At 46.0% G+C, this 24,460-nt stretch overlaps 1 protein-coding gene across 2 annotated transcripts in view; it reads left to right on the top strand.

The window, feature by feature from the left end:
* PRKCA (protein kinase C alpha) overlaps positions 1-24,460 on the top strand; it is a 488,104-nt gene that overhangs the window by 365,590 nt on the left and 98,054 nt on the right. For both annotated transcript variants that reach the window (XM_039476591.2, XM_039476590.2), the window contains exons 6-8: positions 12,856-13,012; positions 14,036-14,170; positions 15,026-15,122. In XM_039476591.2, the coding sequence (XP_039332525.1) occupies positions 12,856-13,012; positions 14,036-14,170; positions 15,026-15,122 (389 nt within the window). The remainder of the gene's footprint in view (positions 1-12,855; positions 13,013-14,035; positions 14,171-15,025; positions 15,123-24,460) is intronic.

Raw genomic sequence — 24,460 nt, 5'->3', positions numbered from 1 at the left:
AGTGTGGGCCACAGGACGGAGCATCACCAACATTCAGATAGACATGTTCAAGTAAGTGGTAGGAAACACACGAGTGGCCCATTTTCCATGTGGGGAACCTCAAAGATACTGTAACCAAGTGCCACTGTAGCTGTGATAGAAAATCTCTCAGTTCTAACTTGTCAATGGGAGAAGAATGATATTTTGTTGCTTCTGGCCAAATGATTCTAGTGAAGCAGTCTGAGGAGTGGCAGTGCTTGGGCTGTCACTCATGATCAGCTCTCACCTGTCCTGTCGACTCTTCATTGTTCATGCTTGAGACATCAGTTACCCCGTTATGCCTTGGAGGGCCCGACTCCAGTGCACCCCCACCCATGGGAACTTGTGCCCACACCAGTGGAGAGAGATGCCACGACCATCATGGACCAACCACAGGAAGCCTCTTATCCAAAGGCAGATTCCAGCGAGTGCTTGCTCTCTGTTGCCGGGACTTTTCCCAGCTCCCAAACCGCCTTAGTCTGTTTTGGCTGCTCTAATAATATACCTTTAAATGGGAGACTCATAAACAACAGAAGTGTACTTCTCACAGTTCTGGAGGCTGGAGACCCCAAGATCAAGGCACAGAAAGACTCAGTGGCTAGAGAGGGCCCGTTTCCTGATAGCCCCACGTCCTCACACGGTAGAAGGGCAAACCAGCTCCCTCGGGCATCTCTTAGAAGGGCACTGATCCTATTCATGGAGGTTCTGCCCTCCTGGCTTAATCACCTCCCAAAGGCCCCTCCTCTTAATGCCATTACCTTGGGGGTTAGGACTTCAAACATGAATTGGGGGCAAGAGGCACAGACATGCAGAACACAGCACAGAGCTCTTCCCATCCCCAGCCAAAGTAGGAATGACCCAAAGGAATGCTGCTGTCCCTTTGCACACAGGTTCTGAAAGTGCATGGGGAGAGGAGGATCCCCCGGTCCCTGCAGAACCCGGCTCTGTAGGCATACAGCAGAGGCTCTCTATGCAGGGCCCATGAATGCCTTAGAATGTCATGAAAACTGGAGTGTAGGCCAGGTGTGGTGGCTCATGCCTGTAATCCCAGCACTTTGGGAGGCTGAGGCAGGCTGATCCCCCGAGGTCGGGAGTTCAAGACCACCCTGACCAACATGGAGAAACCCTGTCTCTACTAAAAATACAAAAAATAGCTGGGCATAGTAGCACACACCTGTAGTCCCAGCCACTCCAGAGACTGAGGCAGGAGAATCGCTTGAACAAGGGAGGCGGAAGTTGCAGTGAGTTGAGATTGCGGCATTGCACTCCAGCCTGGGCAACAGGAATGAAACTCCTTCTCAAAGCAAAACACAACAAAACAAAACTGCAGTGTTGTATGAAAGGGGTGCATGGCTTAAAGAGAATGGAGAATGTCCAGCCCAGAGGGTTTTAGGGTGTGCCTGTTACCCGAAGTTAGAGCCTATGTGTGTCAGGAATGTCACCTGGGAGCTACAGTTCCCAGCCCCCTGTCCTGTGGCAGCCAGAACCTGTCTGGGCCCCTTCTCCTGAAACGGCCTTCTGTGCCCACATGATAATCCCTAGTGTTGCCAGGTCTGGTTTCCCTGCGGGGTCCCACGCCAGCTGCCCGGCTGTACCTATAACGCGCCCTACCCTAGCCAGGGCCTGCGTACCTGTATGGTTTCAGAGGCTCCAAGGCAGAGCCCCTAAACCCACAACCTTGCCTTATTGCTGGACAGCTTGACCGCCCCCAGAACATCACGTGGGAAGGGCGCTCGGTAAATCCTGTTCCGGAAGCAATCTGTCACTCCACCAGTTTCCCAATCAACATTTGCCGAGGAGTTCTGGCTCCCAGCGCAGAAGTGACTTGTGGCAACACGAGGGAACTGGCAGCTTCTTAGACCCAAGCTCTCCCTCACAGCATTGTCAGAAGAGGCTCAAAGTGGAGACACAGACAAACCCCGAGAACAGCGTGTTCTTCCCAGTAACGTGACCAGGAAAATGTGAGCCGGAGGAAACTTGAGAGCTCTGTGGTGCAGCCGAGCTGGGGGACGGGGGCTGAGGGTTTTTTCCCTTTTTCTATCTGATCGGGCCCATCGACCCCTTGAGATGCTCCTGGACTGAGTAACCAAGCTGTTAGGAGGGTAACTTTCTCAGCAGGACCAGCCCTGAGCTCTGGAAAAATGCAGCTAGAATAACAAGGAAGCAGAAAGCCCCTGACTGGTCAGCTTGCCTGCGGCCCAGCACTGCTGCACACCCATTCCTTTAAAATCCCTATTTCCCAGGCAGCCGTTGCATAATTAAAGAATGGCCCTGTGGATGGCTTATGGTGCTCGCTGTTTGCACTTGCTCCTGGGTGGAGCTGAGGTGTGGAACCGGGCGGGGAAGCCTGAACAAGGTGGGGCTGGCCAATTGCAACAGGTCCTGCCAGATCAGACGCCCTGAAGAGGAGGCTGTGAGTCAGGTTCGTCCAGGAGTGCCAACTGCTGCACCAGAAAAGCCGAGAGAGAAGCTGCAAGCGTAAGGTGCACGTTAGAGATGGTGGCTTCTGCAGGTTCTGCTAAGACTGGAGAAGAGGGGTTCTAGTGCCTGTTGGGAGACACACCCTCTCTCCCCACCCCCAGCCCAGGACCTCTTCCCTGCTCTAGGACACGTTCCAAGTTCAGAGGCTCAGATCAAAGTAGAGGGAACTTAAGGAGAGTTCCCTCTTTTATGTCACTTTCTCCTCAAGCAACTTACTGTGTTGGTGGGGTGGGGTTTGTTCTATGCTGGGGGTCAGCTAACTATGGCCCAAGGGCAAAATCTGGCCCACAGCCTATTTTATTTTTTTTTTGAGATGGAGTCTCCCTCTGTCGCCCAGGCTGGAGTGCAGTGGCATGATCTCAGCTCATTGAAACCTCCACCTCTTGGGTTGAAGCAATTCTCCTCTCTCAGCCTCCCAAGTAGCTGGGACTATAGGCGCATGCTGCTATGACCAGCTAATTATATATTAGTAGAGATGGGGTTTCACCATGTTGCTCAGGCTGGTCTCAAACTCCTGAGCTCAGGCGCCTTGGCCTCCCAAAGTGCTGGAATTACAGGCATGAGCTACCGTATCTGGCCCATTTTTTAAATAAAGTTTTATTGGAACACAGCTATGTTCATTTGTTCACATATTATCTGTGCCTGCTTTTGCTCCTCAGTAGACCTGCATAGTGGCAGTACAGACTTCAGGACCTGAAAAGCCTAAACGACTGATGATCTGGCTCTTTTTAGAAAAAGTTTGCTCTCTCCTATTCCACAGGTGAACCTGAATGCAGAGGTCACCTTGTGGGGACCACGCTCAGGCCCCTGAGGCGGGAACTCTGTTGCACTCCTGACTCTCTCCCTTACTAAATCCCCAACCTTGAGCAGGTTTGTTAACATCTCTCTGCCTTGGTTTTGTCATCTGGAAAATGGGCATCTGAGTCGTATTAAGTGAGTGGGTGTGGTGAAGCACGTGGAAACCTGTCAGTAAAGCCTCTTTCTTTTTTAATACAGATATAACTCACAGGTCATAAAATTCACCCTTTAAAAATGTACCATGTAGTGGTTTCCAGTATGTTCACAAGATGGTGCAACCATCACCACCATCTAACTCAGAACATTTCATCACCCTGAGAAGAAAATTCCTTAGTAGTACTTAGAGTAGGATGAGTAACAACCACCCAAAGACATCAGATCTTAATCCCTGGAATCTATAAATGTGCCCTTAATTTGGAAAAAGGATCTTGAGGTGGGATAATTACTCTGGATGATCTGGGTGGGCCCTAAATGTGATCACATATGTATCCTTAGAGAAGCATAGAGAGAAATTACAGGCACAGAGGAGAAGGTGATGTGGCCACAAGCCAAGCCATGATGGCCACCACCAGAAGCTGGAAGAGGCCTGGAGCATATTTTCCTCTGGAGCCTCCAGAAGGAACATGGCCCTGCGGAGCCCCTGATTTTGGGCCTGGTGTTATGGATGTTGGACTCCTGGCCTCCAGGCCTCCAGAACTGCAAGAGAATACATTTCTGCTGTCTTAATCAGGAAGTTTGTGATACTTTGTTCCAGCAGCCCCAGGAAACTGAGGATACCTATTGCTAAGATCACTGTTGAAGTCATTCCTCTAGCAGAAGGCTGGTCAAAGTTACAGTTAAGTCCTGGGACCTCAACTGGGGCAGCATGAGCTGCAGGGTACTCCGCTTAGTGGTAAAGAAGCCTACTTCAGCCAACAGGCATTCATCTGGCAGGGACCAAACGTTTTAAGAAGCCACACCCTTTCCCCACATCACTTACTTTCTTGTTTCCTTCTGCATAGGGTTAAATGATGGGGATTCACCATGTTGCCCAGGCTGGTGTCAAACTCCTGAGCTCAGGTGTCTTGGCCTCCCAAAGTTCTGGAATTACAGGCATGAGCCACCGTATCTGGCCCATTTTTTAAATAAAGTTTTATTGGAACATAGCTGTGTTAAACAGACCTTGTTGACTGGGAAAAAAAAAAAGGACAGTCTCAGCCCCGCCAGGCTTCTCGTGGTATGCGCACCACTGCCATTGGGAACGCTACTGTAGGGAAATGAACACGCTGTTTTTAGATATAGTTATGCTATTTTGTGGAGTGTCATTTTTCCTTGGTTTCAGTATGTTTTGTGGCCTTAAAATCTCTACATGTGCCTTAAAATGTCTACATGTGGCCTTAAAAATCTCTACATTTTAATTCAGTATTTGTTTTGTGGCCTTAAAATCTCTACATTTCCCGGCTCACTTTCACACCCACTGCAATCTTTTTCCTGTATGCTGTCCATGTGCCATTTGTCCTAGAATTGGTGACTGCAGCAGAGAGAGAGGGAGAGGACCCGCAAAGCACCATTTCCTCTCTGGTGGCATGGTTGCTGGGTTCTCACTGGGTATGTGGTCACTGGGCACGTCATGGTCTTAATTGATTCGGTCACCGACTGTTGCTTCTTAGGCAGATGTCAGCACATTCCAGCTGTAGTGACTGGAACACCCCAATGTGCTAAGAGGCTTATTGGTTTTAGAACTGCATCCCTGAAGCTACTGCACTCACACCTTTAAATCAGGTGCAGCACCTGTAAACCCCTTCTCTAAGTTCAAGGCACCAAAGCACAGCCATAGCAGCGAGGCTTTGCCTGCCTTCCCATCACCCCTGTACGCACACTCAGGGCACAATCCAGCACTGCAAGGTGTGTGTTCACTTTTCCCTCTGTGCTCTTTGGCCACCCATCCATCCAGCAGAGTTTGGTCTCTTCCTTTCCTCCTCATTTTCCTCCATCCCCTCCTAGCTGAGGCTGACTTCACCGCCTCTTCTCTGGGGCTTTGTCTTGCTCAAATCATTTCTGTACAGCAGCAAGCAAACCGTTGAGTTTCACACAATCACAAGCCTGCCCCAGCTTGGCTACTCTTTAGCTTTGTATAGTGAACAGGTGATTTCACCTCTCTCTGCCTGCATGCCCTGTCTGCAAATGGGCTTGATCATTAGCATCTTTTTACCCTAAATTAATCTATGGAGCTAAAGTCCTTTGAGAGAACATTCTGGATATCTAATAATTATCAAAATAATGAATTCTCTGGGTTCAAAGCCACTTTTTATTCCTCAAAGACAAGGCTCATGAGTCTGGGAAGCATCCCTCACTCCGTGGCCTGATGTTGAAAGACATCAAGTTCTTTCAACCACAGACACTAAGTCTCGCCTGTTTCCAGCACTTACCTGCTCTTCCACCACCATTTTGCATTTTCACATTTCTTTTGCTGTTGGTAACTTCAAACAAAGAAGAGTTTGTTTCTTTTTTTCCTGCAGTGTCAGAGAATATTTTTGCTCATGCCTGGTGTGGAGTAGGATTTGAGAATTTTGTTTACTCTTGCTTTTGCTATCAGGCTGGGGTGGAGGTGGGAGGTTTCACTGGGTCAGCACACACGGAACAATCCTGACTTGCAGTAATTCTGTTTTAAGCCTTTGTTCTTGTTGTTGGTGTTTAAGTAGAAGCTAAGCATGTTCTTAGAGGGGGGAGAAAAAGCAATAAAAAGAGAATTATTTCCTAAAGCAAAACATTTGAAGGGCCATGTTGTCCGTAAATCTGGAGACATTTGACTTTTGTGCATCAAGAAACAGTGTCTCTGTGTAGACATGAACCCTTTGATGGGCGGGGTCACTGTGGGTCAGTGCTGACAAGTCTGGTCTGCAGGCAACAGGGATACAGCTGTGTCCTCAACAAAGCTGTTGGTGTACGTGCCCGTGGATGGATCCTTCAGAACTTCTGCGTGACCTCACGTTGACCCATTGCCCAGCCAGAGCACCCTCAGAGTGAGATTAAAAATCCACAGTGTGGGTGGGGGTGGTGGGAAAGGGTCACACACTGGGTAGGTTCAGCAGGGTTGCCACCAATCTAGCTTGTATTCGAGGTGGTGAGTCACGGGTGTTTATCATTCCACCCCATCACTTATGCTACATACATTCTCTGGATTAAGAAACCACCTGGAAGGGCCAGGTGCGGTGGCTCAGGTCTGTAATCCCAGCATTTTTTGAGGCTGAGGTGGGTGGATCACTTGAGATCAGGAGTTTGAGACCAGCTTGACCAACATGGCGAAATCCCGTATCTACTAAAAATACAAAAATTAGCCAGGCTCGGTGGCACGTGCCTGTAGTCCCAGCTACTTGGGAGACTAACTCAGGAGAATCACTTGAACCCAGGAGGCAGAGGTTGCAGTGAGCTGAGATCGTGCCACTGCACTCCAGCCTGGGCTGCAGAGACTCCATCTCAAAAAACAGAAGGAAAGCATCTGGACCGTTCTCTGAATGGATCAAGGATTGCATTGAGCTTTGTTTTTGTTTTTGTTTTTTAAATTGAAAACTGTTTTGGAACATCTGGGAGCTCTTTCACTGTAGCTTAGTGGGTTCTGTTACCCTGAGGAAACAGCCCTGCTTCTGGGCTCAGAACTGAATGATGGTGGGGATAGTGGTGGTGATGGCGATGATGATAAGCATAGCAAATGCTTCTTTAACACTGCCATCAGTAATAATAGCAAATAGAGAACGCTTCCTTCATCCTGGGCTCTCTTCTCAAGGCTTTGCATCTATCAATTCACTTAGTTTCACAACAACCCTATGGGATAGGCACTGTGACTGTCCCTGTTTTACAGATGAACACACTGCAAAGTTGGGTAATTTATCCAAAGCCATACACCTAATAAGTGGCAGGGCAGAGATTTGACCCTAGCTGCCCACACGCTTAGCCCCTAAGTGATGCTGCCCCCGAGAAGTCCCCAGCACCTGCAGCACCCATTCAAGCAGGGACGGCCTGACTTCCTCCTGTGCAGCATCAGACGCACATCCCTCCCGCAGCTGACTACAAGCCCTTGTGAGCGCACTTTGCCTCTCCCAGAGAAAGCATGGCAGTCACTCCTGCCTGTCTTCTTGCCTGGGTCCCCATCTTCACTTTTCATCAAGTAGGCTCTAGGCAAAATCACTGGCTTCATTGCCAAGCCCGCACTGCGCTGTCTACCCTGGTGCACCTGTGGCTTAGATTCTCCAATCCGGTTAGGGCTGCCCAGACTCCTGAGCCGATGAGACAGCCCAGATGCCTTATATCCCCTTGACTTAAAACTCTAAAACCCTCATGTCCTGGGCTGCTGCGCTGCCTGCATCACATATCACTGAATAGGTTTTCTCGGTCTTCATAATCTCATTTGAATGGGTTTTATCCAGAAATGATAGGTTACATGACCAGGAAATTATATAACCTTCTAACCCAGGCTGGTTTTTCTCAGTGCCGGGCTCGACAGCTGATAATTTCAGAGCAGCCATCTGAAGCCAAAAAAATGGGAATATAATTAGCATTCTATATTTCTATTAAAGTTCTGGAATTACAGAACAGACTTTCTATTCTGAAATGGCCAGTACCATGGCACAGATGTATTTCCTCAGCAGATGTCTCCTCCTCATAAAGGCTGCAGGATGGCTAATGCGATGTGATAGAAAAGCATTCTTCCCGCATCCCCTGCCAGGACTTTGGGCCCATTTGGGCAGACCCCGGGGAGTACTCAGTGCTTCTGCAATGGAATGAGCAAGGGAAGTGTGTTGTGTCTATACTGCTGGGTTTAGAGACTGCCTATCTTTTGGAAATCGAGTTGGCACGGTAGATCTTTAAAAAAAATACATACATATATATGTGTGTGTGTATATATATATATATATATATATATAAAATTTTCAACAGTGTGTGTATCAAAGTAGTGTGATTTTTTTTTCATTATCTTAATTCTGTGAGTCAAAACAATTTGGTTCTTGCAGAAAGTAAAAGACAAGAAATGAACTGTGGGATCAGTGCCACGTCTGTTCTACTTGGACCTGGTACTGCTCATAGGCTGTGGAATATTTCACTTCCTTAATAAGAATTGGCATTCCTGACAATTGTGCTTCCCAGGTGTGGGATGGGGCCACTGGTGGGTATGACTTTTGGTAGCACTTGAGGCAATTTCTGAAGGTACGGTACGGACGTTAAAAAAACAAACATTAAATTACGTGATGAGTTAGTTGTTCTCAATTTTCTTTCAATCTCAGTTGTAACGGCAAAGAAAGACTTATGGGGCCAGAATATCCTTAACACTCTAGCACTTGTTAATTTCCCCTTTTGTAGCAAAGAGAGAAGTTCTCAGGCAACTGGATCCAGCTAGAAATGAATAACATCGATTTTCATTGTGTTTACTTTCATGGTTACCTTCCACTTGTGGCAAACAATCTTGGTTTTCTGTTTCCTAGAGTGATACATTTCATTTTTAAATGATGGACATTAAAAAGTGAGCCAATTTAAAGAAAAATGCTAGTAATAGCTAAGGTCTCCAGGGAGCACACTTGGAGGGCGAGTGCTGGGTGCAGAGAACAGTGCCTGGCCCTGGCTTCACCTGAGACTCATCTGGGGAGCTTAAAGATTGTGATGCCTGGGCTTCAACCCAGATCAAGTAGGTCTGACTCTCTGAGGCTGGGGCACAGGCCTCAGTGTTTGACTAAAACATCCCAGGTGTTTCCAGTGTGTAGCTGAGGTTGAGAATCCCTGCCAACCTACGCCCTCTGACCCCACACCTCTTTTTGGGGGTGGGGGTGGGAGATATAGAGTCTCACTGTGCCATCCAGGCTGGAGTGCAGTGGCACGATCTCGACTCACTGCAGCCTCTGCCTCCTGGATTCAAGTGATTCTCTAGCCTTAGCCTCCTGAGCATCTGGGATTACAGGTACTTTTTGTATTTTTAGTAGGAACAGGGTTTCACCATGTTGGCCAGGCTGGTCTCGAACACCTGACTTCAAGTGATCCACCTGCCTCGGCTTCTCAAAGTGTTGGGATTATGACTCCACATCTTGATCGCATAGTTCCCTTGTTTCTCTCTTCTGTCTCCAGCCCTTGTTCTCATCCACTTCCCCACTTCAATTTCCCTCTTATTTTCTCTTTCCTAGCTTCTCCTCTTCCAGCTTCCTTACAAGTATTCCTGTGAGTAATGCCCCTAGCATTGCCTCTTAGCCTAAGACATTCTTGAAACCATACAGTTGCAGCCCCGTTCATAGATTGCCACATTGCACTGTTTTCCCCGGCATTTGCAAATGCTGTCGCTGAAGTTTCTGCGCATCTAAGGCTTGTCGATTTTGTTCTCCACCAGTGACTTGTATTAAGAACAATTAGGATCATCGATATCCTGCTCTCACCGTGTGCCAATCGCTGTTCTAAGCACTTAATATGTACGAGCCTACATAATCCCGACGAAGGAGATACAAGTTTCGAGATGAGGAAACTTGGGAGATAAAATAGCTTGTCCACAACCACAGAGTGGCAAAGCCAGAATTCAAATGCAGGCAGCCTTGCCCCAGATCCCACACTCCGAGCAGATGGGACCCCCAAGTTAGTTGCTCATAATCCTGATTAAGGTGTCCTGGCATGCCATGAGTCACACATCACACAGGCTGTTCTCTGCTGCAGTAAGAAATTGAAATTTGGACCCACTATCCGCTTCAATGACATTTGGAATTGATAACTCTTTTTATTTTCTACTTAAATGATAGTATCTCAGTAGGAAGCTCACAGCTTTAAATCCCATCAAGATTTTAACCCATCACTATTCAGAAGAGATCATACTTCCATGATTGTGTGTGTATGTGTGTGTGTGTGTGTGTGTTGTCAGGAATATAAATTGAAGATTTAAAAGCAGGCACCCGCAATAATTCTGCAACTAGCAGAGGCAACCCAGGAGCTCTTGGTGGCCTTGATAAGGGTCTTCATTGGCTTATCCTGGATGTGACCTTCTGTAGCCTCCAGTGTTAGACATTCCAGGGCATTTTCTGCCTTTTAAAAAGCATCTGATTCTCATCCTGGTGTTTAATCAGAGAGAGACCCTGGGCCTCTTTCCACTCCTCGTGGGAGAGCTCCATTTTTATGCTCACATTTTTCATCTTTTGTGATACTCGGGGTTGACGTTTTAGGGGCAAGATCTTCTGCATTGGGTTAAAGCCTTTCGCAGGAGCTTGGTGAATTCTTGAGTGCCCAGGCCCCCTGGGGGCCCCCAACCCTCTGGATTTCAGAATGGTAACAGTGGAAACAAGTCTGAAACATTGTTCCTGGGCTGTAGCGAGCAGTCACATCATGGATTTTTTTTTTTTTTCATTTTCTAAGCCCCCAACAATGTAAGGTCTTTTATCAACATTATTTTATTTGATTCTCCCAACAGTTCTGTACCACCGGAATTATGCCCCTCTTCATTTTTCTAGATGAAGAAACAGAGGCTCAGAGACTCAGCTTCACAGTGCTCAGGGTTACCTGGTGAGACACCTGCTGAGCCACAGGGATCATGCCTGTTTTATTTATGTGCTGTCTGCTCCCCGAGATGAATGAGGTCAGATACTTTCTTAGGAGAAGAAATACTTGGAAGGCACCAGTGGGGTGTGACAGACATATGTTCAGCTTCTCTGTGGCTAGCAGACCTGAGCCAGTCCCCTCCCCTTCTCTATTTGAATTTAGTCCCATCTGTTACCCACCTCTGTAAGGTTGCCAGGTAAGGAAGACATAGGCTGTTGGCTGGCAAGAGATAGCACATAGTAGGTCCACAGACTAGTAAAGGCAGTGCCTATCTCTGACTTCTGATCCCAGGGCTGTACCTCCCTCATGTTTGTCCAAAGACCCAACATCTTTAGGGCTCTCCCCTGCCCGTCCCCTTCCCATCTAGCCCTGCCCACTGCCAACTGCAGTGCCTGCTTCTAAATTTCTTCTCTAATTCTTAATAATCAAACTATGCTGATAAACTATGCTAATTGCCTAGATCCGTGGTTCTGCAACTTTTATGGACATCAGAATCACCTAGAGGCTTGGTAAATCTAGATCATTGGACTCCACCCCAGAGTTCTGATTCAGAAGGTGATGCCAGTTCGGCTGGTTCAGGGACCATACTGTGGGAACCACTGGACTGAGGAGCCTCGTCCCAGTTATATGTGTGCTGATGGTGTCTGACCAGTTAGGGATCTGATAATTCAGTCTTAACTGGGGAAGATGCCATTGGAAGATAATGAGGAAGGCATTTGGGGTAGGAGGCTCAGGCCTTTGTCTCTTCATCATAGCAGTGGATAATTACCTTTTACATTGATGTGCAGTGGTTTTAGACAGCTTCTCACTGTTGTGAGCCTCTGCCAGCCATTAAATCTCAGACCTGCCTTCCTCTGGGTGAAATGGCCTTTCCTTCTAATTATTTGTGATTCCCATATCAGGTTTTTCAAGCTAGCATTGCATTGGAAGCACCTGGAGGTCTTGTTAAAGGGAGGATTCAGAGTTATTAAGTCCGAGGGTAGGGCCCACGGTTCTGCGTGTCTAATGAGCTCCCACGTGATGTAGATGCTGCTGGTCCATGGACCAGCACCTGGTAGCACTTCTGAATTACAGCTGTGTGTAGCAATGAGCTTGCCCCTGCTGCCCAATAGAATCACCCAAGCAGCTTTTAAAAACAAATACTTGGCCAGGTGGGGTGGCTCACGACTGTAATCCCAGCACTTTGGGAGGCCAAGGCAGGTGGATCACAAGGTCAGGAGTTCAAGACCACCCTGACCAACATGATAAAACCCTGTCTCTACTAAAAATACAAAAATTAACCAGATGTGGTGGCCTGTAATCCCAGCTACTCAGGAGGCTGAGGCAGGAGAATCAGAGGTGGAGGTTGCAATGAGCAGAGATCATGCCACTGTGCTCCAGCCTGCGCAACAGAGCAAGACTCTGTCTCAAAAACAAACAAACAAAAACCAATATTTGAGCCACATTCCTTGGAGATTCTAGTTTAATTGTGGGGTTTAAAATTTTGAATGCCACTGTTCCCCAACCCCCATGTGATTTCAGTGTATAGCCAGGGTTGGAAACCATTGGCCATTATCCACAAAATGGGGTAACACCTACCCAGAGCTCAGCTGCATGTGAGCAGCAGGGACTAGGTCGGGCTGGCTGCCTCCGTGCGGGGAGGGTGCACCATTACGCCTGTGGAGCTGCACAGGTTGCCTGGGAATCTCATTAAATTGTGGACTCTTCTTCATCAGGTTTGGGGTGGAACCTGGGTTTCTACATTTCTAATAGATAATCTGAGTGTTTGCTGATGCTGCCAGTCGAGGCTGGTGCTGAGTCTCCAGACCTGCCCACAAGGGCCCACATGATGCCCGTTATCTCTGCCGGTGATGGCAGTGGGTTACTTTTCTACAGCTGAGCATTAGAGGCTTTTGTTTCCACCTTCTTTCTCCCTAAACGCCATCCTGACGTCTCTTTTATTCGGCTTGGTATTGACACAGGACACTGGGCAATATAGGTTCCTTCTCTCTTTGTAATTTTTTCTTCCTTCTCTCTTCACAGTACGAGATGCAAAAAATCTAATCCCTATGGATCCAAACGGGCTTTCAGATCCTTACGTGAAGCTGAAACTTATTCCTGATCCCAAGAACGAAAGCAAACAAAAAACCAAAACCATCCGCTCCACACTAAATCCCCAGTGGAACGAGTCCTTTACATTGTAAGTGGTCTCTTTGATCAAATTTCGTTCCTATACACCATGCAGTTGTCCACCTCATTATTTGAGATAATGAGGTAGGCTGGTTCTAAACGTCTTTAAACATGTCTTCAGTCCTAAGATCTCCTCAGGCTGCCATAGGGAGGTAGCTATTAGCACCTGTTGGATAGGCGGTAATTATGATACCAAGAGTTGCATAATTCAGGCCTCAAATTATTATTATCTAATCTGGGTAAACACTTCTGTTTAAGATATTAAAGATGATTTAAAAGTGTATCATGTATGTCCACCTCTTGATGGATTTAGGTTCTTTTGAGAGTTAGGGGGAGGGCATAAGGCAAGAATTTAAATAATTTTTAGACTGCAGAATGAGCGAGTAACATAGAAAGTCTTATTGCTACTGAAATGGGAAGATCATTCTTGCCTTCAAAGAGAAGAGTTCCTGGAAAATGTGACATTTAAAGTCAGCCTGGGAGGGCTGCCAGGATTTCAGAGGTAGAGATGGTAGAAGGGGAAGAAGGAAATAAATAAGGCAGGAGTGAGTGTAGCTGAGCAAAAGCAAGACGTCCCGTTTGTAGACTAGTAACAGGAAGCAGTTTTTCTGTGGACAACCAGAAAGGTAGCTCTCTATTCTAGAGGGACCAGCAAGCTCTGCTCTATGAAGGACCAGATAGTATATATTTTAGGCTTCGTGAGTCATACAGTCTCTGTTGCACCTCTGTAACTCTAACTTTCTAGTGCCAAAGCAGCCATAGACAATATGTAAACAAATAGCCATGCCTGTGTTCTAATAAAACTTTATTTATAAAAATAGACTTTGGGCCAGATTTGGCCCATGAGTTATAGTTTATTAACTCCTCCTGTAGAGCTTTGATTGCCAGCATGAGGGTTTGGTATTTTACTGGACCAGTAAGAGAATTAAATATACTATTTCTCTATCTCAGTCTCAAGTCATGTACATGTGTTATCTCCCAATAAAACCACAAGCAAGATAACCTAGTGTTTGCATGTGTGTGTGTCTTGCAGCAAATTGAAACCTTCAGACAAAGACCGGCGACTGTCTGTAGAAATCTGGGACTGGGATCGAACAACAAGGAATGACTTCATGGGATCCCTTTCCTTTGGAGTATCGGAGCTAATGAAGATGCCAGCCAGTGGCTGGTATGGAAGCCATTTAGGTTGAATATGTCTCAAAGCATCAGACCATTTATATAGTTAGGCTTAAGTCTCTAAAATGTCAGTTCAGACAGGACATGGTGCCTTACGCCTATAACCCCAGCACTTCAGGAGGCTGAGGCAGGTGGATTGCTGAGTCCAAAAGTTTGAGACCAGCCTGGGCAACATGGAAAAACCCCATCTCTACAAAAAATACAAAAATTGGCCAGCTGTGGTGGTGTGCACCTGTAGTCTCAGCTACTTAGGAGGCTGAGGTGTGAGGATCGCTTGAGCCCAGGAGGCTGAGGCTGCAGTGAGCTGTGATTACACCATTGCACTCCAGCCTGGGCAACAGAGCGACCCTGTCTCAGGAAAAAAAAAAAAAAAAAAAAAAAAAAAAAAAAAGTCAGTTAAATATCTACTTATGGCCAGGCTTGGCACAGTGGCTCACATCTATAAACCCAGCACTTTGGGAGGCCAAGGCGGACAGATCACGAGGTCAGGAGTTTGAGATCAGCCAGTTCGAGACCATCCTGGCCAACATGGCAAAACTATGTCTGTACTAAAAATACAAAAATTAGCCAGGTGTGGTGGTACACACCTGTAATCCCAGCTACTTGGGAGGCTAAGGCAGGAGAATCTCTTAAATCCAGGATGCAGAGGTTGCAGTGAGCCCAGATCACACCAGTGCACTCTAGCCTGGGTGACAGAGTGAGACTCTGTCTCAGAAAAAAGGGAAAAATGTCTACTTATCTGGCTGTAGTCTCTCCATAGCATGCATTTCACATAACAGCTTGACTAGAGGCTACGGAAGACTTGCTAAGCTTACGGTGGTAACTCTTTTTCTCCTGTCTTTGAAAGGTACAAGTTGCTTAACCAAGAAGAAGGTGAGTACTACAACGTACCCATTCCGGAAGGGGACGAAGAAGGAAATGTGGAGCTGAGGCAGAAATTCGAGGTGAGGATAACAAAACGTCTGGAAACACCGTTTCTTTCTAAAGCCTCATTTCAGAAAGGGCCAAGATGTTGTGGTCACATTTTTGAAAGGCAAAAAGTAATCTAAACATTCGTGATCTTTTTCTTTCTTGAGAAACATCAATGTTGTGTGTTCCCTTTCCTTTGCAAGCCGTTGACATTTTATGTCTCTTATCACTTAGAAAATAGAAACTGGAACTGTCCCAGAAATGAAAGCATGGTTGATTTCTACGTAAGAAATCAAGGCACACCACCGGGGAGAGAAGCAGGGTTCAGAGGGCAGGATTGTTCTCCCAAAGGAGGACTTGTGCTCTTCTGAAAAGGAGGAAGTCGTTTTGGCCTCTCCCTGGGAGCTCATTTGTGTGTAATCACAGTCATCTGAGATTTTTTTTTTTTTTTCTACAGAAAGTACAAGGTTCCTAATTTTGTTCTGAAAAACCAGCTTAAACAAATATGCCTTTGTCTTCGATCTCTTTTTACTTAGCGCCGATGTTTAGCAGAGGCCTCCTCCTACTCCTCTGGGTATTGGTGTTTACCTCTGCCCCGGGTTCACTGGTCTTTCCACCTCCTCCTCTGCTCCTTACTTCTCTTTTTCTTCTGCCTCTCACTTCTCCCCTTTGTTTACCAGGCATCTCAGCTTTTGGTAAACAGTTTTTTTCTCGAAGCACCTGCCTTATGTTTTAAAGTCACAACTTCCGATATTTTTTCTATTTCTCTCATCACCCTTCATTTTGGCTGTTTGAGGGATTCCTATAGTCGCCTTTTCAGTCTGTGTAACTGGTTAATTCCTTTTTGAATCTTTCTCTTCTTCAGCCTAGTAAGAATTCCTGGAATTTCCCCCACTTTAGAGCAGTACACACGCAGGCACACACACACACACACACACACGTGTATCGATGGTGAACTGTTACTGAAGTGTAACACTGATGGGATGCAGAGGCTCTTGTTTTCCTCCTCCCATTGTTCTCCAAGAAGCATACAGATCTGGGGGTGGGGAGGAGTGGTGGGGTGGGGGTGGGGGGAGGAAATAAACGTCCTTCATGCCTTCTGCAAAAGAAACATGTAGGTCTTATCCAGAGAAAACGAATCTCAAAGGATGTGTAAAACATGCAGTTGTTCAAAGTACATCGTTAAACTGATGTTTGGTTAAAGTTGATGTTGGTGGCAAATACTAAATGGCAGGGGCTGTTTGGTTAGATGTCCTTGGGAGCACAGATGAGTGAAATGAGTCACAGATAATCTCAATAAATGGAAATGAACAGCAGGCCTCAGGGTTGAGGCAGTAGGGAGTGGTGGAGACTGGGGTGAGCTGCTGAGCTTGAGCCCTGTCTGAAGGTGGCGGCTGCTGCTACCCCACCCCAGATGATGTTTCCCACTTGCGCATCCAGGCCCTGTGTTGCCGGATCTTCCTTCGTCAAGAGAAGCCAGAATTCCAGGTTTTTTCTGATTTCTCTTAATGTTGGCAGAGTTCTAATGTTAAAACTTAGAACCAGGCCGGGTGTGGTGACTCATGCCTGTAATCCCAGCACTTTGGGAGGCTGAGGCGGGCAGATCACTTGAGGTCAGAAGTTCAAGACTGGCCAGCATGGCAAAACCTGATCTCTCCTAAAAATACAAAAATTAGCCAGGTTTGGTGGCATGCACTCATCGTCCCAGCTGCTCCAGAAGCTGAGGCACAAGAGTTGCTTAACCCTGAGATGCTGAAGTTGCAGTGAGTCGAGTTCATTCCATTGCACTTCAGCCTGGACCACAGAGCAAGACTCTGTCTCGAAAAAAAAAAAAAAAAATTAGAACTGTCTAGGTGTGGTAGCTCACACCGTAGTCCCAGCACTTTGGGAGGCTGAGGCAGGCAGATTGCTTAAGTTGACAAGTTTGAAACAAGCCTAGGCAACATGATGAAACCCAGTCTCTACAAAAAATACAAAAACTAGCATGATGTGGTGGCGTGCACCCATAATCGCAGCTACTCAGTGACTGAGGGACGAGAATCACTTGATCCCAGGAGGCAGAGGTGGCAGTGAGCCAAGGTCATGCCACTGCACTCCAGCCTGGGCAACAGAGTGAGACCCTGTCTCAAGAAATCAAAACAAAAAACTTAGAACTCTGTGTGGGTCAAATACACATCTATTGCTTTAGAGACCAGTAGAATTCAACCAGTAAGAACCAGCTTGTAATCTCTGCTCTTCAAAAATACAGGAGAGAAAACATAATTTTAAAAAATTATTTGTACAGTTATCTATATTACAATGTGTATAAATATGTATATCTATGTATCTACTATTTGTCTACCTACCGATAGAGAAAAGAATGAGATTCTTTTCAGAGAGGCCTTATAAGATTTAGAGTTCAAGCACAAACGTGAAAGTCAGGGTTTCGGGCAGGTCCAGTGTCCATGCCAGGTGTAGCTCTTTGTCAGTTTGTATTTCTTCCCCTGCTTCATTATCTGTTTCCACCCCTACCCTCCAGCTGAGGACGCAGACCTGGGGTACTGCACAGGGCCACCTTCTTGAGCCCCATCTCTGATGTCACACCACTTCTGTGATGCTGGATCCTTCCAGAGACAGTTTCAGGATACCAGCATTACTCAGCTGTCTCAGGGAAGGAACCTGAGGAACTAGAAGGAACCTTCCTTACTCAATGTCATGCCATGGTGTCGATCGCGAGCAGGCACTGGGTCAGGGGCTGCTGGTGCAGAGAGAATGCGTTCGAGGGAGGAACCGTGTGGGTGTCAGCACGGGGTTTCTCGCAGTCCTGTCTGAGACTTAGCTTTGCTGGTAGAGAAATATTGACCCCCTCTTTCTGCTTCATTGTCATGGCTTCCTGGTGAGTAAACTTCCTGTTTTTCTGGGCAGTGAGTTCAGCTTTTTATAAAGGTCAGAGTTCTAAACAAACAAAATACAGGCTCGAGGGCCTGAGCAACGAGAAGCATTTCTCTTGGGAGGCTGGTCAGGGGCTGCAGGGGGTGTTGCCGGTGACTGTTCATCCTCCTGGGAGGGCTGGAGGCTCTGCAGGAGCGCCAGCCCAAGGCTGTGCAGCATCAAGGGGAGAGGCGGCATCAGCAGAGTTGCACGGGGCGGAGGCTCCACTCTTCAGCCTGCTGAGGTCTATGCTTGGAGCATCTGCATGAACTGCATTCTAGCTTTTTCTTTAAATATATTTCAGCTTGTATTTCCTAGCTTTTACTTGAATTACATTAGCTCATTTGCTTAGAGCACTTAAAAAAACACAACCGCGAGAGACTGGGCGGAAAGCCACTAGAGGATGGTGTCAAAGAGATGCCGAGAATTTTACAACAACTGCCACGCTTCATTGTAAATGCATATTCAGAGCCGATGTTAGGCAGGGGTTCAATCACATAATGGTGTTTTGTTGAGGTCTATAAATGTGAGAGTTGCAAGACTTTCCCGGTGCCAAGTTACTGGGAAGGGAGGCACCAGGGCAGAAAGGCTGGCATCCACATTTGAGCAGTTCTGGGTGGCAGCCAGGCTTTGCAAACAGGGTGCCAGTTGGCATCAGGTGCAGTGTGAGGAACCTCTTTGAACCCACATCCCATGTCCTCCCTCTCAGCCTCTAGCATGAGCGCCTCCCAGTGTCTCCAGGCTCCCCTCTCTGAGCCCTTTCTTTCCAAGTAACTGCCATGTTAGTATTTTTAGTATTTAAAAAGACTCAACACCTGTCTTTTCTTCCCTACCCACTCTTTCGTAGATACTTTGCCACCCTCCAGTAACAGTTCGATTCAGCTGAGTAAGATTTTTTTGTTAAGTTCGATGATGAATCTCTATTGGTTGAAACACACATGAGGGTTCGTCCTGTTGGGAACGGGCATCGCTCAGTGGCATCACAGTGTCCAGTCTGTCCTTATCCCTCCGTGTCCAGCTCTGTTTTCTAAAAAGGGTTCCCTCCATGCAGTTTTCAAATCCTTCCCCAGAAATCAAGTCATTCAGTTGGATGAAAGGGAAATCAAATGAGCGTTCACAACTCTGCCACTGCATTAGTATTCATTCGATCATTAGGTGGAAAGTTTTTCCAATTTACATGGTTGGTTCTCGAATCTTGACAAACAGAATGATCTGTGAGTGGAGCTCTTAGGAGCCAAGGAAAACTCCGGGGTGGCTGGAGACGACCTTCCTCGCTCGCACAGATCCCGCTTGCTGGAGCAGCTCATCCTCCTACAAGACAAAACACACCAGAACCTTGATTGCGACATTCATGGCCAGTGTGTCTGTGGGCCTTTAATCTGTTCCATGTTTGTCATCAAGTAAAGTACACTTGGTCCCTGATTCACAAACATAAATGATGCATTTATCCATTTGTTAAAAAGGTAAGGTGCCAGCAGCAGGCTAAGCAGACGGTTCCTCCCTTCTGTGAAGCTTACATTCTATATCTGTGGTTCCTGCTGCAAAAATCTTTCGGAACAAAGCAGGGAGCTTATTATACCCCTGTGCTGGCCGTGATTCCCCTGAATCTCCAGGCACTACTGAGGACAACTAAGATTCCTGTTCTTCCCTCTCACTTCTTGGTCTTGGCTCCCTGTGATGAGCCTCTCGGCCAGAGTTGGGGAAAGGTCCACCTTGCATTAGAGGTGGTGCAGAGGATGGGTTAGCTCTGCTCAGAAACTTTTTCTGTAAGTAGTCAGATAATAAATATTTTAGGCTTTCTAGGCCATGCAGGGTCTGGTGTAACACTCAACTCTGCTGTTGCAGCTCAAAAGCAGCCACAAATACATAAACAAATAGTTTTGGTGTATTCCAATAATACATGACTTACAAAAACAGGTGGCAGACCAGATTTGGCCCAAGGGCCAGAGTTTGCCAACTTCCGGCATAGCCCATAGGCTCTGGAATCAAATCTTAGTTTTGTCACTCATTTACTATGTGACCTCTCTGTGCATTGGCATCCTTAACTGTAAATGGAAGTAATAGATCAGGACAACTAGTTCTATTATTCCATTAGTTATAAATAGAACTAATGTCCTGATTCGATAGCATATTAGTTGTCAGCGAAGTAAATGTAATACCACAGTGAGAAGTCAGCTTGCACTGATACTTCTCAGTTCAATGGTTTAATGTTGGATCCTAATTACAAACTCCAAAGTGAGCACATATGAAAGATGATTTGGCGGGGCACAGTGGCTCACGCCTGTAATCCCAGCATTGTGGGAGGCTGAGGCAGGTGGATCACGAGGTCAGGAGTTCAAGACCAGCCTGGCCAAAGTGGTGAAATCTCATCTCTACTAAAAATACTAAAAATTAGCCAGGCATGGTGGCAGGCACCTGTAATCCCAGCTACTCAGCAGGCTGAGGCAGGAGAATCACTTGAACTCAGGAGGTGGAGGTTGCAGTGAGCCGAGATTGCACCTCTGCACTCTAGCCTGGGTGACAGAGCGAGACTCTGTCTCAAAAAAAAAAAAAAAAGGAAAGGTGATTTGATGTAAACCACACCAAGAATCAACACAAGTATAATAATGATTGTTGAAGCGAATAATTCATTAGAGAAGTGATTATGTTAACAACAAAAACGTCACAGCTGATTTACTACTGATCACATTCACATGGACTCCAGTACTCCTGCTGATGTAATGCTTCCCTTTATCTTTTACAAAATCTGGGATCTGAATTGTTCACATCTTGAGCTGTACCCAGGGAGTTACATGCTACATTCACGTTTCCAGTGAGGAGAAGGAAGCCACATCTTTCCCTCTCTTAAAACAGTTCCAGAAGTTCTTACTGTCATTTGCATTTCATTTCCATGGCTTTTAGCAAGCTTAGCATTTTTGTTTCATATTTATACATCAGTTGATTCTTTCCCTGCGCCTATTCGGGCTCCGTCTACCTTCGGAGCCTTGGAGTTGTCCTAGAATCAAGAAAATGGGCTGAGAGGCAAGGGAAGGAGAAAGGTGAGGGGAAGGGAGTTCTGGGACCAATTTCCAGGCTTGCCTTGGATCCAGCCACTTCCTATCCTGAGAGTTCTATCCCTTCCTTTCCCCAGCCCCCCTTCCTCCCGTGTAGAGCCTTTCTCCTAAGGCCTGGCCCCTCTTCTCTAGGGCTGTTTACTTTGTCCAAGACCTTCTTCCCCAATCCTGCAGCCTCAAGAGAAATGAAGCCAGAAGGGCAAATAACCCCATCACGGACCTGGCTCCCTGGGGCCGAGGGCACTTCAGGACAGGTGGTGAAGACCACATCTCTCTTCTCCACACTTCAGATTTCACGAAACATGCATTTGCTCGTTTTGCTCCAGTATCACAATGACTAGTTTTAATTTGCATTTTGATGGCTTTCAGCTGGGAATGGACTTTAAATGAACTCATTTCTACCTGTGGGGTTGCTTCTGTGCTCCACGTGCTGTTAACAGTTAATGGAGACTCTAATATAAAAAAGTCAAGCCGCTTTCCTTAACTGAGCCTACACCATGTGATTCTGCTTAGTCGTCCGGGCTTTATTGTTTTCATCATTTGTTCTTTCATTCATCATTTTTAAAATAGAGCAAAATAAGTAGCTAAAAGCACCTTAGTCTTTTCCTCTTCCTACTGTAACCGCAACTTTTGTTGCCCACCATTGCTCTATTCCAGAGCAAGGTAAACATCTCATAATAAGCCAAAGACATCTGTGGCAGAATGAAGACAGCGAAGTGGAAGCACACCTAGGGCTTTGTCTGCGATGGGATATTTCTCTTGTCACAGTAGAATGAGAAATGGTGTCCTGTTAGAAAGCTGATAGATAATATATGACATATTACTCTTTTGAGTATCAGGACCCAAGAAAACAAGATGAATTTATTTAAATTGCAGTGTCCCTTGAAGCTTGGATGAGCTCTCTAAAAGGAAATACTCTTAAGGTTCTTATAAAGGAGGAAATGTATAGCCCAGTGTGAAAAATGGTAGCTGCTCGTGAAGCGCAGTTTTGAGGACCAGTGCCTATCCTGGCCCTTCCTGGGGAGCAGGAGGTGAGACGCAGATGAGGCAATGATGACAATGGGAATCATGGCAGACGCCCGCCATGTGATGGTTAGATGCTATAGGCAGTTTCTGTGCTGGGGATAGTGTGTGACTTTCATTTGAGAAGTTGTATTGCATAGTGGTTAGAAGCCTCAGTCTTGGACCCAGACTTCTAGGTTCAAATCCTGCCCCTTTTACTTCCCAGTTGTATCACCTGGGACAGATTACACAGTGTGTGAGCATGGTATTTTTCTAGAAGGAATATTCCATTTAAAATAGTTGGCCATAGTTTCATATCCCAGCTCTCCCACTAGAAGTGGTAGACTGATGACCTTGGATACATGCCTTATACTCTCTGACCTTGGGTTTCCTTGTTTATGAAGTGGAGATGATAAAAGAGCCTGCTGCATAGGACTGCTGTGAGGATTCACAGTTCGGTTATGTAAGCTGCTTAGACTAGCACCTGGCATAGAGTAAGTGCCCAATCAATGTTTGCTAATTATGTGAAATAGACATTATTTGCCCAAATTTGGTTTTGACTTATACTGATGAAAAGTTACTTATATGGGCAAATGAGATGTTATCAAAGGGTAAGAAAGAGCATTCTTAGTACCCCATTTGAGCATTAGAAATTGTTATCAAGGACTTATTTCTGACAACAGGCCAGTGGATTGGTTATTCCAACATTTATAGCTTCTTAGAACCTGAAGCTGATCTTGAATTCTGCTATCTTGGTGACGTTTTCAGCAGACAGGCTTCCCAGTCCGTCTCTGGGATGACTTCAGTCTCATGCAGAGAAATACATGTGTGTCTTCATGGTTCTTGTATTTGTGACCATTCAGAACTATGCGAAGTTCTAAACCGAAAGAAAACTGGCGATCACAAATGAGCTGTTTTGTGAGGATTAGAAGTCCAGATACTACCGGAAGCATCACCCTGGATTCAGACTGCCTGAAAAATCAAATGTGTATCTGTTTTTACGTATTCAAAGGAAACATTTTGAGATTATCCTTCTTACGAATTAACAAATTAATGTGATCCAATTGAACTATAATTAAGGTACTTAAATCAACAAAGGTGAGACTCGGTTGCTAGGTTATATGTGGAAGGAGCAAGCAAGCAGTTTTCTCTTTACTTTGATCAAAATTAGATTTTCCCAAAGCCTCCATTGTCTTTGAAGACTTTATCTAATTCATTGTTCTTTTCCAGATAGCAGCGGGGGGAGGAACCCACAAAACACAGTTCACTAGAGACCCTCAGATAAATTGTAGCTATTTGTTGATCTGATCAGCCCTGCCACGGTTACTATGGAAACCAGAGTACTTTCAGATGACCTTTTAGACACAAAACAAAAAATCTGTGTGCCCCAATATGCTCTCTGCTTTTTTTGTCCCTAAATAGCTTACTTAATTACTTTCTTAACTGCGTGATGTTAAGGGGGAAAAAAAAAAATCCATAAAATGCACAGCAGCTGAAAGAGAGATTTTAATGTTTGTACTTCAGCTTTGTCTTAGAAGCAAAGTCTTAAACTGATAGAGGAGCCAGGTTAGTAGTAGAAATCATTTTCACTCATTAGATCACTGTCGACGGAGGTTAACCTGCTGTTCAGCTGAGCAAACCCAGAGGAAGCGAGGTGGCCTCTGAAAGCAACGGTACAGAATTTGATGCGTCTGTAAGGGAGGGTACGTTCATTTATGTTAGAGTGCTGGCAGCGTGTTTTCAGTTTAATTTATCTCAAGGAAATAATTTTGTTGGGAAACCAAAAAAGACTGTGTATTCTAGTTGTCTGCCTAATGAATTCCTGAAACAGCATAAAAGCCCTGTGTCTTGGAGTTAACAGCGACGGCCTTGTGGGTAGATGTTGCTGGTTGAAGAAACGTTAGTTAATAGCGGGCAAGCCTGATATGAAATGTTAGAGGCAGCTGTGCAAATGTACCCAGGCCCTGGTACCCACAGGGGATGAGCAGGTACCAAGGGTGCCACCCTCCATTTACAGGAACTGGAAGGAGGGAAGACAGAGACATGTCCACTAGCACAAGCATGAATGTGGCAGCTAAGCATTGGAACAGGTCTTTATGGCTCTATCTCAAGCACTGAAGAGGAAATTAAAGCTCCCTAAAATAAAATTAAGAAACCTAGAGTAAGGATGACATGAAACATAATGCTATTTGTTGTTTACCCCAAAAAACATGTCCTGCAGAGAATTAAGATTGCAGGTCCCTGGAGCGGTAAGTCGCAAGGGTTCTGAACTCCCAGAGTATTCTGAAAGAGGAAGCGGTGAGCAGTCTGAGCTCTGGATCTTGCACCTTCAAGTATGGGAGCTGATTAAAAATGCAGAGGGTATAAAGACACACACACACACGTATGTTTATTGCGGCAACTGTTCA

The sequence above is a fragment of the Saimiri boliviensis genome, chromosome 17, assembly GCF_048565385.1.
Source record: "Saimiri boliviensis isolate mSaiBol1 chromosome 17, mSaiBol1.pri, whole genome shotgun sequence".
Lineage (NCBI taxonomy): Eukaryota > Metazoa > Chordata > Mammalia > Primates > Cebidae > Saimiri > Saimiri boliviensis.
This window is presented reverse-complemented; position numbering and strand designations above follow the sequence as displayed.